The 15264-nt window shown below is 40.7% G+C and overlaps 1 protein-coding gene across 1 annotated transcript in view; it reads right to left on the reverse strand.

Annotated features, from left to right (window-relative positions):
• LOC146980758 (actin filament-associated protein 1-like 2) overlaps window positions 1-14848 on the reverse strand; it is a 38688-nt gene extending 23840 nt beyond the window's left edge. The window contains exons 1-4 of the mRNA XM_085785757.1: window positions 14713-14848; window positions 1134-1268; window positions 940-1017; window positions 772-833 (exon numbers count right to left, since the gene is read on the reverse strand). Of these exons, the coding sequence (XP_085641883.1) occupies window positions 772-833; window positions 940-1017; window positions 1134-1268; window positions 14713-14728 (291 nt within the window). The 5' untranslated portion in view covers window positions 14729-14848. The remainder of the gene's footprint in view (window positions 1-771; window positions 834-939; window positions 1018-1133; window positions 1269-14712) is intronic.
• Window positions 14849-15264: the final 416 nt, after the last annotated feature.

Here is a 15264-nt window from a genome sequence, read left to right on the forward strand (position 1 = left end):
CAGACTCGTCGGCCAAAGCCGTCGGCGTCGGGACGCGTCGTGGCGGTGTGTCAGGGGCTTTAAACTATTAGAACTCAGTCGCGGGCCAGATTGGAAGGTCCGGCGGGCCACATTCGGCCCGCGGGCCGCCTGTTGCCGACCCCTGCACTACACAGTGGTGACAGTTTTAACAGGCCGAGCCCACAGCTCCGCTCAGTTTCCGTGGTTACCTACGGTCACGCTGATACTCAACGTAAAAAAATGGCAATGCAACATGGCCGCCTCGGTTCGGTGCGTCGCCCACTTATGTATTTGTAACGACTTGTAACAACTCATTCTAAGGAACCAGAAAGCTTTACTTTGGATGCGGGTGTGATTCCACTTCAGCGAAATAGCCTACGTATTGAAAGACAGATTTGACTTTTGCTAATAAAAAGCCAAATAAGTTACACACTGGGGCTTTAAGTTAAACATTTTCTAGAAAAAAACTGTAAAATTTCTCAAAAACGTTTCTGAAAAAATTCTGGAAAAATTGGTAAAATTTCAACAAAAAAGATAGTAGTAGTAAAAAAAGTAGTAGTAGTAGTAATAAAAAAATAAAAAAAAGTTGGGGACCCCCTTGGACCCTCTGAAGGACCCCTGGGGGTCCCCGGACCACACTTTGAGAACCATTGGTTTAATCTATTTAATGGGTAAACTTTTACAGTAGTTGCTTTTAAAAAACTTTGTTGTCCAGGCGACTGAACAATGACAATAATAAACTGTGTGTGTGTGTGTGTGTGTGTGTCTCACCCCATTCCTCAGCCAGACAGATGAGTCCTGCTTCGAGACCAGCTCAGACAGTCGGACACCATCTGAACAAACAAACAAACACACAAGTTGCCCTCAGTATCTTCACACACATTCAAACAACAGAAAAAAACACATGTAAACTCAGAGTGTTTACAAGCAGCACGTCACCTGTCCCAGGTGCGTCCGTCAGCTCGTTGCTAGGAGACGACGATGGACAGCTCATGATCATGTACTCAGCATCTTCCACTGGGACCAAAACAAAACAAAACACACACACACACACACACACACATATATGAGTGAAATGCAGTAGCGGTAGCCTAACTATGGCGTTTCACCATCAGCATCAGTAGCTCTGTTACCTGGGGTGTCGTGTGTTTGCAGTTTGGACAGAAGCTCCGAGATGGATTTCTTCTGAGCCTGAGCGATGTAGCTCAAGTTCTCTGAGTCCAGGACAGACAGGAAGGACTGAAGGTCCCAGATCAGCTTCGCCAGAACTACGGACAGACAAAGGTTTCGATTAAAGCTCCATAAAGGTAGATGTTTGTGTTAAAGCTCCTTCAGAATAAAGGTAGATGTTTGTATTAAAGCTCCTTCAAAATAAAGGTAGATGTTTGTGTTAAAGCTCCTTCAAAATAAAGGTAGACGTTTCTATTAAAGCTCCATACAGTATAAAGGTGGATGTTTGTGGTGAAGCTCCTCCAAAATAAAGGTAGATGTTTGTGTTAAAGCTCCTTCAAAATAAAGGTAGATGTTTGTGTTAAAGCTCCTTCAAAATAAAGGTAGATGTTTGTGTTAAAGCTCCTCCAAAATAAAGGTAGATGTTTGTGTTAAAGCTCCTCCAAAATAAAGGTAGATGTTTGTGTTAAAGCTCCTTCAAAATAAAGGTAGTTTATCCACTCTTGTTGTGAGATTTGATGTCACAGTCCATAGACTGCCTTATTAGTCTACTTGCCAGCCCATAGGGCCCCATAGTGAACCCGGAAATGTTGAGTACCCCAAAGTTTTATGTTATAAATATATAGTATGGGTCTCCAGTATTCAGAAACTGCCGGATGCTAACTTATATATATTGGGCAATTAGCATAACAGACATAATTAGCATAAATTAGCATCATTTCCTATATGGGCAATATTTCAACAAAATTGACTTGGCTGATCTGGGCAATATTGGAGTGGTTTTAGGGATTATTGATGATGCTGAATCCATTTCTGACATTCAAAATTTAAAATGGCTGTCTAAACCGGAAGTGACCAGATTTTAACCGCCAGTGGGCCGATTTTGATGGCTTTCAAAATCTGGTCACCGGTTTAGACGGCCATTTTGGATTTTGAAAATGTCAGAAATGGATTCAGCATCATCAATAACCCCTAAAACCACACTAATATTGCCCAGATCAGCCAAGTCAATTTTGTTGAAATATTGCCCATATTCATGGGTTGCAGTGACGTCACGTCGAAGGGACCGCCGCCATATTTGTGTCCGATTTGACAGGTCTCCTCATATGACAGCATCAAACCGCAGGATGGAAATGACAGTTTCTTGACAAAATGACAGGGTTTCATACATCCTGTCTGGGTTTATATCTCTATAACAACAGACTAACTCTATATTATCCCACTTATTACACAGTTTATGAATTAATTAATTAATTTGAGACGTAATGTTGATCAAAGTCCTTAGTCCGGTCACTTCTCCGCTGTTTGCTCCTCACCCTCCTCCTGTCGACTCGTGTGTAGTTGTTTTCAACGAGCTTTTGATAATCAATCAGTAGATTGATGAATTATCATGTAAATGTCACGATGTGGACATTTATGTCGTCCTGTCTGTCATAAGAGACTACGATACGGGACACGTTTGTGTCACGGACTCGCGGTGGCACAGACACAGCTGGTCACAGCTGTGGCTGCGCTGGCCCGTCCGCTCTGTCTGCTCTGATCGCAGGTTTGGTTCCAGCAGCGGTGAGGGAGGCAGAGAGCCTCCACTCTCCCTCTAACGAGCTACAAGTCATTTTTCTAACATCACAATTAGTCTGAAGCTGGTAAAAATGAAACACAAGGTAAAAACCCTTGATAGTTCTTCTGCCCTGCTCCGCTGATCAGGGCGGCGTCCCTAGCAACGGCCCGTTTTACTTAGCAACGGTCTGTTATACAGAAATAAAAGACCCTAAATGCAGAATCAGCTCATTTAGGGTCTTTTATTTCTGTATAACAGACCGTTGCTAAGTAAAACGGGCCGTTGCTAGGGACGCCGCCCTGATCAGCGGAGCAGGGCAGAAGAACTATCAAGGGTTTTTACCTTGTGTTTCATTTTTACCAGCTTCAGACTAATTGTGATGTTAGAAAAATGACTTGTAGCTCGTTAGAGGGAGAGTGGAGGCTCTCTGCCTCCCTCACCGCTGCTGGAACCAAACCTGCGATCAGAGCAGACAGAGCGGACGGGCCAGCGCAGCCACAGCTGTGACCAGCTGTGTCTGTGCCACCGCGAGTCCGTGACACAAACGTGTCCCGTATCGTAATCTCTTATGACAGACAGGACGACATAAATGTCCACATCGTGACATTTACATGATAATTCATCAATCTACTGATTGATTATCAAAAGCTCGTTGAAAACAACTACACACGAGTCGACAGGAGGAGGGTGAGGAGCAAACAGCGGAGAAGTGACCGGACTAAGGACTTTGATCAACATTACGTCTCAAATTAATTAATTAATTCATAAACTGTGTAATAAGTGGGATAATATAGAGTTAGTCTGTTGTTATAGAGATATAAACCCAGACAGGATGTATGAAACCCTGTCATTTTGTCAAGAAACTGTCATTTCCATCCTGCGGTTTGATGCTGTCATATGAGGAGACCTGTCAAATCGGACACAAATATGGCGGCGGTCCCTTCGACGTGACGTCACTGCAACCCATGAATAGGAAATTATGCGAATTTATGCTAATTATGTCAAGTATGCTAATTGCCCAATATATATAAGTTAGCATCCGGCAGTTTCTGAATACTGGGGACCCATACTATATATTTCTAACATAAAACTTTGGGGTACTCAACATTTGCGGGTACTCATTGTTGGCAAGTAGACTATATATCTATCCATAGTGAAGTATCAGAGTGACTTCATCACCACCGACGCTCATGGAGGACACAGTGAAGAATGAGCATCAACGTTATCAGAGTGGAACACTGACTCATCTGTTTACAGTGGATCAGAGCCATGGTTGACACACACACACACACACACACACACACACACACACACACACACACACACGAGTCATCTTTAATCTTTAACTGTTGGAAAATGTTATTCTAACTTCAAACTTCTGCTGCTAATGAAAGTTTAGTGATTTCTAAGAACAAATTTAAAGCAGAAGTAAGCGATCCGGTCGTTTTGGCTAATGCTGCGTTCCAGGCAGGCTTTTGAAATCGTAAATTACAGCTTCAAGTCACAACTTACGACTTTGTAGCGTTCCAGGCAACCCACTCGTGTTTTTCCGACCTGTTTTACCGGTGAAAGTCACTATAACGGCCACTCATAACTTCCGACCGGTGAACTCGTACCAGATCGAACTGGTACCACTTCACAGGTCGGAAAAATATGAGTTTCCTTGAACGCACCATAACAGTCCTCGTCCCTACGTCGCCACATTCACGGCGTCCCTTGGCTGCACACACAGCCCTGCATGCCGTTCTCTCTCCTCATTGGATAAAAACTGTAGGATACGATAAAAGTTTTCTCCTGGGCTCAGAGCAGAGCAGAGTGACTGACAGACCCGTGTTTCAGACCAAACACTCTATGTAAGTGATTGCTGTCGGAAGATATAACTATTTAAGACTTATATTAACACAAATATATCACTTCCTTCTGCTTTAACTGAACTAGAAATTATTTAGTAGAAGTCGCTGTTCATCGATCAGTAAGAGATGAAGGATGTTGGTGTGAAACCAGGACCCAGTTGTTCCAAAGTAAAATGATCGGATTTTGGATAATGGATTGGATCAAATCTTGAAAATTGGTTTCGACAACGTCTTCCTCAGTGAGGAAGACGTTGTCGAAACCGGTCTGTGCATGTTAAGCGCCGACGCAGTTTGTAATAAAAGACAATGAGAAGGACACGAGTGCTGCTGGCCTTTCTTCTGTCTCTTTAAGTTTATCTTTTGGCCGTGCACCTCTTTAGTTTGTTCCTGAGAGTTTTGTTGAAGAGTGCGTGTTTTTCTTTGTTTTTTATGAATGAGAAGAACTTTGCCTCTGTTCTCAAAGTGTTTTCACAATAAGATGCGTAACTGTCAGACAGAAACAGAAACAGTTTGTTCTAAAAGCCGCGGCTGACTCTGCACCTGCTCAGGTGACGTTTCCCAAAGACTCCGACGTTGTGACCTTGACATGTGAACTGATGTGACAGGATACACACTGATAAGCTGCTGGATGCTGCTAATGTTTAACACTGAATAAAGACTGTGTGTGTGTGTGTGTGTGTGTGTGTGTGTGTGTGTGTGTGTGTGTGTGTGTGTGTGTGTGTGTGTGTGTGTGTGTGTGTGTTATTACATCATTGAAAAACTCAAGGTTTTTGCATCAAACAGGAAATATTCTCTGGTGGAAAAACAATTGTACAGAACGAACACCGACAGAAAATTCACCGTGAGGAGGGAAGTTTTCATCGATCTGACTGATGTTTATACAAAATGTTTTTCACTTTAAACCTCTTAAACTCCTTAATCAGACTGGACTACACATATATGGATATTTTTTTAAGCGGATATTTTCGTCTTCGTTTAAAAAAGAAACTCCACAGAAATATCTCTGTCCATACGAAGAGGCAAAACTGAAAACGATCGCCTCTGAAGCCTGAAATGCCATGGCCGGCCGATAGGTGGCGATCAGCAAAATGTAAGAAAAACACTATGAGCGCAGTCAAATCATGGTCCAGAAGAAGCAGCCAAACGGCGGATTTTAAGGGGAGCATACATCAGTCCGACTGCCCAAAAGTCCGACGGCTCATTTCTCCGACTACCCATTCTACAGTGTTAAGGTTAGGTTTAGGGTAAGGTTAAGGGTTAGGGCCACTTAAGTCGGAGAAGTGGGAGGTCGGACTAATGGACGCAAAAATAAAGAAATGTATGGTCGGAGAAATGCGTAGTCGGACAGACGTCATGCGCCCGGATTTTAAACCGTGAACTACTGTCATGCATGTGCACTTCTCTCTCTCTGTGTGTGAACGACAATAACGGAGAAGCAGCGCTATGCGGACATGAATGAACGGCGGAAAATCTATTCGTGGTGGACGTAATCCATCACGAATAAATGAATGAATGAATGGGAAACACACTGCTAAAAGTGCAAAACACATGTTGGCCATTGTTGTTGACAACCGTGACAACTTGCTGGCTTGTCGCTAGGCGCTTGACGTCATCGTATCAACACCAGCTCAGTTTAACATCGCTACACGGATCCACTCAATCGGATATTTTTGTTTATTTCTCCACTTTTTTTTATCCGTTTAAAAAGATCTCCGTTCGTGTGGTTGAGAGGCCCAATCGACCCTTCGCCAACTCCTCCCACAAACGGCTCTCGTCCAATCCTCCAATCCAAGAGGTTGGAAGACGATCACATACCGTCGTAGTTCCCACCATAAACGGAGATTCGGCGGCGTTATTCTCATGACTCGCCACAAAACCGAAAGTAAAGAAACGCTGGTCGGCTCAACCAGCATTTCCACCACCACTAATAATAACAAAATAACCATAGAGACAAAACCATAGATTTATCTAAAATGGACCATTAACAAGTGGTAACGGAGATTCATCCACATTAACGTGAGACTTTTTTATAACCAAATAGAAACTCCTCGTTGTGCCTTTAATTCTTGATGAATGAAAACATGAGTCTGTCTTGCGCCGGTCAAAGAATTTCACGGTGTGCGGAGGCTCATAAATGTTAGTGTGAAAACGCTTTGCTTTTCCAGAACTCCTCGTTGTCCCTTTAAACACAAAGACAGGCTGTTGTTTATTCCAGATGAACATGAAGAGTTGTTTTGTGGAGACGGAGCTGAATGAACGAGGTCCGACTGAACTGATCTGTGAACAGCGTTGAGGCGACGTAGGAGTAGGAGGTTTGGGTTGAGGGTTGAGGGGGGGGGGGGGTTGGGGGTTGGGGGAGTTGAGCAATGTGGAGAGGAACAGTTGGTGATTGTTGCTCCGAGTCCATTCACACTGAGCCGAGTGGGAGACGGAGCTGATTAACTCCTCGCTGCCGATTTTAAAGGATCATGCAGATTCTGTTTATCACACGGCCGCTGTTTTAAACACGCACACACCCAGGGCCGTTGTATAGGGGAGAAAGGTGATGATAACTCTAGGGGCCCAGCGCCCAGTGGGGCCCATAAAAAACCCCAGTAGTCTAATCTTTGTATGACTGATTTATTCTGCGTAAGACCCTGACTAATACTCATAGTACACTGTAAAAACTCAACATCTTTCCAAGAATATTTGTCTTATTTCTTGTCCAAATGTCTCATTTCTAGTCAAAACTAATCTCTTCCCACTTAAAATAAGACTCATAACCTAAAAATTTACTTGTTTTTAGATCATTTTCACTTGTTTCAAACTAATTTTCACTTGAAATAAGTAGAAAAATCTGCCAGTGAAAGTAAGTTTTTTGTGCTTGTAATAAGGAAGAAAAACTTGCTCCACTATCAGATTTTTTCTACTTATTTCAAGTGAAAATCTGCTTGAAAGAAGTAAAAAGTGTCTGAAAACAAGCTACTTTTAATATGATGTGTCTTATTTTAAGTAGAATGAGATTTGTTTTGACTAGAAATAAGACAAATATTCTTGCTAAGATACTTGAGTTTTTGCAGTGTAATGCTGCATTAGCATCAAAACAAAGAAGGCTAAATAAAAAACGATAATACATACGTAGTCTAAGAAAAAAAAACTGGAAAAGTTAGGGGGAGGGGCCCACTTTAGTATTCTTTAAGGGGGGCCAGAATTCCTAGCAACGGCCCTGCACATACCTCACACACACACAACCCCCCCCACGCACACGCCTCCACACACACACCCACAACACAACAACAACAGTGTGCTGCCGAGGAAAACACACGCTCAGAGACGAGGAGACAGGAGGGTTTGTGTTGGTGAACGCAGCTTATCTGAGCATCGGCTTCACTTCCTGTCTCTGGCTTTGATGCTGCAGAACACACACACACACACACACACACACACACACACACACACACACACACACACAATTACACCATAATCTCATTCTTGTACAGTAGCAGCTTTTTCAGCATTTTGAGTGAGAGCAACTTTTTAGTTTAGTTTAGTTTCAGTTTATTTCGGACATGTTAAAAGAAATAAAAATGGACAGACATAACAAATAAAAACTTTGTAAAAGAAAATAAAAATCATTTGTTTTTGTTTCTTTTTGGGGTTTTTTCATATCCGAAGAGGAGTGGGAAGAAGTAAAACTTTTTAAGACAGAAAGTGGAAAAAAAAGAACATAAAGAGTGGAGTTAAAAGTCTCAGTGTGTGTGTGTGTGTATGTGTGTGTGTGTGTGTGTGTGTGTGTGTGTGTGTGTGTGTGTGTGTGTGTGTGTGTGTGTGTGTGTGTGTGTGTGTGTGATGTATAAGACGCTTTACCATAAAAACCAAACCCTCAAATTAGCTGAAAGACGGGATTTCACCAAACCCAGTGTGTGTGTGTGTGTGTGTGTGTTGCAGGGTGTGGAGCAGTTTCTCTTTCATCATGTGGATGTAAATATAGGACGAGCTGCTGTTTGAGCGCTGCAGGTTCCTGACTCACTCTCATGTGTGTGTGTGTGTGTGTGTGCGTGTGTAACATCTGTCAGTGTCAAAGGTCGACATGTATTTCCTCCGACACTGTTTTTCTCCTTATGCTTTTCACTTTTGCATCTTGTGCCTGTTTGGTTTGAGTGCAGCAGGTGGAAGCAGCTCCGGGTCGACTGGATGAATTCTTCCATGGTTTCTATTAAACACTCACATTTAAAGGGAAAAAGTATCATATTAAAGGGATAGTAGCATTTTTTTAAAGTGGGGTTGTATGATCTCCAAATAGCCTCTAAGTACTTTAATTGCAGTAGAAGACTCTCTGCACTCCTCCCGTTAGCAACGCCAGCCCATAATAGCCCTGCCCAGAGATTTACAACATACATTGTTGTGAACAGACCCAAAGAAACGGCCTATTTTCACGGCCTAAAAGAGGTTTTACCTGGAAAAAAAATACACAGTTCCATTGTTCACTATAATATAATTTTTTCCAGCCCTTCAAAGTGCAGGAAAAACACAGTTTTTATTTGGACCGAACCAACTGCTGATCGGCGGGCGCTAACCCTGGGCGGAGGGATACGTGAGTTGGTTATATATATATATATAAAACACTCACATTTAAAGGGAATAGTATCATATATATATATATATATATATAAAGGAAATTTATGTTCAAAAATGGTTCAGTTTTGTGTGTTAAATAATTGTTGACCTCACTGTGAACGTGTAAAAACCACTTTAGAGACACAAGGAGCTGCAGTTAGTCACAGATGTAACGGCAGAAAAATGCCGAAATTGTCAGTCTGGAGACTTTGTACACACACACACACACACACACACACACACACACACACACACACACACACACACAGACACACACACACACACACAGATCTACCGCATCTAAACAGTCTATTAGCTCCGTCTCCTGAGAGCAGCGGGAGGAGGAAGTGATGATGATGATGATGAAGAGGAGGAGAGAGAGGAAGGATGACGGAGGAGGACAGACGGGTGTTTCCGATTGTTGTGTAGCTGTAGTTAACATACCATCAGTGTGATAAAGAGGCTGCACACACACACACACACACACACACACACAGGGACACACACACAGGTCACTGAGTGTAACTGATGAGCTCACAGGAATTCAGAGCGCCGTTTTCTGGGATGAAAACTGTATTTCTATGGAAAATCTGAAAAGGCCGCCCCAGCGTTTTCGTCTGGATGCTGAAACGATGATGTCATACCCGCCAACGCTCTACCTGTAACCTGGAGTCTATGGACGATTGGACGTAACGTGATTACAACAACAACAACAACAACAACAGTGGAGTACCGTCGATCCCTCGGACACCACGGCTGAATCTCGCCCGTTAAATCATCACCGATCGAACAAGAAAAAGATCACGATGTCCTTCATCTCTGAGTAAAAACACCAACATATAGTTAAAATTGTTTAATTTAGTAAAAGAATATTGTTCGTTATAGGAGCGAATGATAATTATTGATACATTAGTAAAAACTTCACTAACGAAGCAGCTGGTAAACAAAGATGGCTCCGCCCATGGCTAACTGAAGCTGCTGCACCACCGCCATCTTGGCTCCGCCCCCCAAACTCCCAGTTAATCCAAATTAGAGCACTGGAAAAGAGAGTAACGACACCACCATTGACTCCCGTGGTAAGGGTTTAACCCTCTATGGTAGCTACGCTGCATTATGATGCCAGTGGGGAAAAAATGTTTGGAGTGTTTTTATGTCTCAAAATAGACTAAATAAACATAATCTACAGAAATTTTTAAAAATTATTTATTTTTGGAAGTTTTTGGGATTTGTTGACTGTAGGCAACATTGTACCATCACGGTTCATCATCTACTGTATTAGAAACACCGACCAGTCTCTGTAGACTTTCACCTTCACTGGCCTCATCCTCATCTTCCTCATCATCATCATAATAGCCTGATGTTACTTTACTGCATCCAAAATCACATTTATTAAGGATAAAAAACTAAACGATGATGAATTATATGTTTTTGAACATTATATTTACACCTAAACACACACTACCATAGTCTCATAATGCAATATTGATTCCATGATGGTCCACTGTCGCCTCAAGGCAACACTGCAATTTTCTATAATGGTACGTTGTTGCTTTCGGGCAACAGGTGCATTTTAACAAGTTTCCATTATTTAATAAGTAACTAACTTGCATGGAACTATTAAAAATTAAACTTTACTAATCTATTAGTGTAAATATATTTTTTTCCAGATGAAAAAGGACCAGGAAGTTACTGTATGTTTTCAGACCGTTTTAGTGGAGCAAAATGGCAAACCTGTTTCCTTTGAAAAAGTCTGCAAAAAAGGTTTCAGTCTGGCTTCTTGAAAGTCATGTGATAAATTAATGCATTGTTATTGGTTCTCTAAGGTCTCCTCTCTTTTGTAAAGTATTACAGCATTAAATGGGATGAATTGTGGAGATGTGACAGGCCAGAAAGTGGTTTGTTGCCTGAGGGCAACAAGGTACCATAGAGGGTTAAGGGTTTAAGGGTTTAAGGGTTTAAGGGTTTAAGGGTTTAAGGGATTTGCACCCCGAGTGGCAGGATATGGGTATTGCAAAAGCGCCCAGAAAACTCATTCACTCCAATGTATGTGTGTTGCCCACTTGCTTGTAAATTGATGAAAATGGCCGTGTTTTTGTTTTTAGGTGTCTTGGTCATATCAAATTATACTTTTTTTTTTACTCGCCTATGTGTTCATATTTACGTATCTGTAAAGGATCCTCAATGATGCTATTAACGTGGGTGATCTAGAAATGTCCTTAAATTATTGAAAATACCACACTTGCTCATTCACCAACAATGACTACAGAATAACTACAGGAGCCTGTTGAGCTCAAACTCGTGGCGTCCACCAGGCAGTTGCTTTTCTCCCAAGATGCATTGTGCCCCAGTTGTAACGATGATAAGAGAGCAAACAGCGCGGACGGTTTGTCAAACCATGTGGCTTCACCAACGATACTTCAATACCAACAAGAAACATAACGCAACAACTCATGACGATGAAGATGCTAAGATACGGTGAGAGTCGACAGGGCCGTTGTAAAGGGGAGAAAGGTGGTGATAACTCTAGGGGCCCAGCGCCCAGTGGGGCCCATAAAAAACCCCAGTAGTCTAATCTTTGTATGACTGATTTATTCTGCGTAAGACCCTGACTAATACTCATAGTACACTGTAAAAACTCAACATCTTTTCAAGAATATTTGTCTTATTTCTTGTCCAAATGTCTCATTTCTAGTCAAAACTAATCTCTTTCCACTTAAAATAAGACTCATCACCTAAAAATGAACTTGTTTTTAGATCATTTTCACTTAAATTCACAATAAATAGAAGAATCTGCCAGTGAAAGTAAGTTTTTTGTGCTTGTAATAAGGAAGAAAAACTTGCTCCACTATCAGATTTTTTCTACTTATTCCAAGTGCAAATCAGCTTGAAAGAAGTAAAAAGTGTCTAAAAACAAGCTACTTTTAATATGATGAGTCTTATTTTGAGTAGAATGAGATTTGTTTTGACTAGAAATGACATTTTGACTAGAAATAAGACAAATATTCTTGCTAAGATACTTGAGTTTTTGCAGTGTAATGCTGCATTAGCATCAAAACAAAGAAGGCTAAATAAAAAACGATAATACATACGTAGTCTAAGAAAAAAAAAGGAAAAGTTAGGGGGAGGGGCCCACTTTAGTATTCTTTCAGGGGGCCCAGAATTCCTAGCAACGGCCCTGGCAGTCGATCAGGCCTATTGATTGATTATTGGCTCGTACACACTATGAAAGGTGAGTTAATCATAATCAAAGAGTTAATTGATCAATAATAAATCAGTTTGTGATTTCAATGTCCAAATCTGGTGCAAGAACTCACCTCATTAAACATCTGAATTGAGCTTATAACTGTGTGTAAAAAAAATCTGTTAGATAAATGAAAATAAGTAAATAAATACTTGTTTTAAAAGCATTGGATTTGTTAAAATGTACATTTTGTATTCACATTGGTTTTATGAACCTTTTTTTTTTTTAACAAGAGTAAGACTGAAGCCCCTGGAAATATCAAATGGTGTAATCACAAAATAATAATGAATATGAAATATCTTATACTATCTCTATACTTTCTTCTAAAAACATTAAATTAAAATACAAATACTGTGTTTCTATATTTGGATTTTAATGCATTTTAGCAACACCAGGCAGGACTTATCCTGAAAAACACCACTTTTTTCTAAATAATGTGACAAATTATGTCAAATTTGTCAAATAACATATTGTTGCATTGGAGAAAAAAGTGAATTACATTTATTCCACATGAGTCAAGAGTTATTTTCCTGTTTATAGTTAGATTTTTATGAATAATATACTGGTTACATCACTTGACGTCATTGACCCTTATACATTAATCATCACAGACAGAGGAGACGACCGGCCAGATGTTTATTATAGATTATAGATCAGATAACTATTGTCACAGATGCAGGGCCGTTGCTAGGAATTCTGGGCCCCCTTAAAGAATACTAAAGTGGGCCCCTCCCCCTAACTTTTCCTTTTTTTTTCTTAGACTACGTATGTATTATTGTTTTTTATTTAGCCTTCTTTGTTTTGATGCTAATGCAGCATTACACTGCAAAAACTCAAGTATCTTACCAAGAACATTTGTCTTATTTCTAGTCAAAATGTCATTTCTAGTCAAAACAAATCTCATTCTACTTAAAATAAGACTCATCATATTAAAAGTAGCTTGTTTTTAGACACTTTTTTACTTCTTTCAAGCAGATTTTCACTTGGAATAAGTAGAAAAAGTCTGATAGTGGAGCACGTTTTTCTTCCTTATTACAAGCACAAAAAACTTACTTTCACTGGCAGATTTTTCTATTAACCCTCTATGGTACCATGTTACCACTTTTTGGCCTGTCACATCTCCACAATTCATCCCATTTAATGCTGTAATACTTTAAAAAAGAGAAGAGACCTTAGAGAACCAATAACAATGCTTTAATTTATCACATGACTTTCAAGAAGCCAGACTGAAACCCTTTTTTGCAGACTTTTTCAAAGGAAACAGGTTTGCCATTTTGCTCCACTAAAACGGTCTGAAAACATACAGTAACTTCCTGGCCCTTTTTCATCTGGAAAAAAATATATTTACACTAATAGATTAGTAAAGTTTAATTTTTAATAGTTCCATGCAATTTATTTACTTATTAAATAATGGAAACTTGTTAAAATGCACCTGTTGCCCCAAAGCAACAACGTACCATTATAGAAAATTGCAACGTTGCCTTGAGGCGACAGTGGACCATTATGGAATCAATGCTGCATTATGAGACTATGGTAGTGTGTGTTTAGGTGTAAATATAATGTTCAAAAACATATAATTCATCATCATTTAGTTTTTTATCCTTAATAAATGTGATTTTGGATGCAGTAAAGTAAACATCAGGCTATTATGATGATGATGAGGAAGATGAGAATGTGGATGAGGATGAGGCCAGTGAAGGTGAAAGTCTACAGAGACTGGTGTTTCTAATACAGTAGATGATGAACCGTAATAGTACAATGTTGCCTAAAGGCAAGAAATCCCAAAAACTTCCAAAAATAAATATTTTTTTTAAAAATTTCTTTAGATTATGTTTATTTAGTCTATTTTGAGACATAAAAACACTCCAAACATTTTTTCCCCCACTGGCATCATGATGCAGCGTAGCTACCATAGAGGGTTAATTGTGAATTTAAGTGAAAATGATCTAAAAACAAGTTAATTTTTAGGTGATGAGTCTTATTTTAAGTGGAAAGAGATTAGCTTTGACTAGAAATGAGACATTTGGACGAGAAATAAGACAAATATTCTTGGAAAGATGTTGAGTTTTTACAGTGTACTATGAGTATTAGTCAGGGTCTTACGCAGAATAAATCAGTCATACAAAGATTAGACTACTGGGGTTTTTTATGGGCCCCACTGGGCGCTGGGCCCCTAGAGTTATCATCACCTTTCTCCCCTATACAACGGCCCTGCATAGATGGAGATTTGTATTAAATGTAAATGTCTCTCAGTGTCTCTCAGTGTGTCTCAGTGTCTCTCTGTGTGTCCGTACCTTTCTGCTTGTCCATGTCTGTGTCGTCTTCACTCTCTGCTGAGCTTCATTTCTCTGGACCATGAAACCAGACGTCGCCTCCTCTTCGTCCTCCTCGTCCTCCTCCTCTGTGACTCTCAGACTGAAGCTCCGCCGGCCGAGTCCAGGAGGGAGGAGGGAGGGGACGGACCGGCTCACAGGAAGGGAGGGGGAAGGAGGAGGAGGAGGAGGAGGAGGAGCCAACATGTTGACCATGAGGCTTCAGGTTTCTATTGAAGGGATAGTTCACCCAAAATTGAAATTTCACTCACTTACTATCTCCTCCCCCCCTCATGTGGACTAAGGGCTGCAGGGAGAAGTTTCAGAGTCCTCCGTGGCTTCTCTGAGTTACAGGGGGTCTCGGCGTAGCAGTGCATGTCCATTATAACGGTTGCAAATGTCTTCGTAACAAAAAGACACATCAAAAAACATCCAAATACCTCCATGCTGCTCGTATGTAATGTCTGTCTTGTATTGAAGCCCTGAAATGAGAAATTGTCCAGAAAAAAATTAAATAAGTCTATATTTCAAGCT

The sequence above is a fragment of the Trachurus japonicus genome, chromosome 9 (genome assembly GCF_045865225.1).
Source record: "Trachurus japonicus isolate A0001 chromosome 9, Traja_1.0".
NCBI lineage: Eukaryota > Metazoa > Chordata > Actinopteri > Carangiformes > Carangidae > Trachurus > Trachurus japonicus.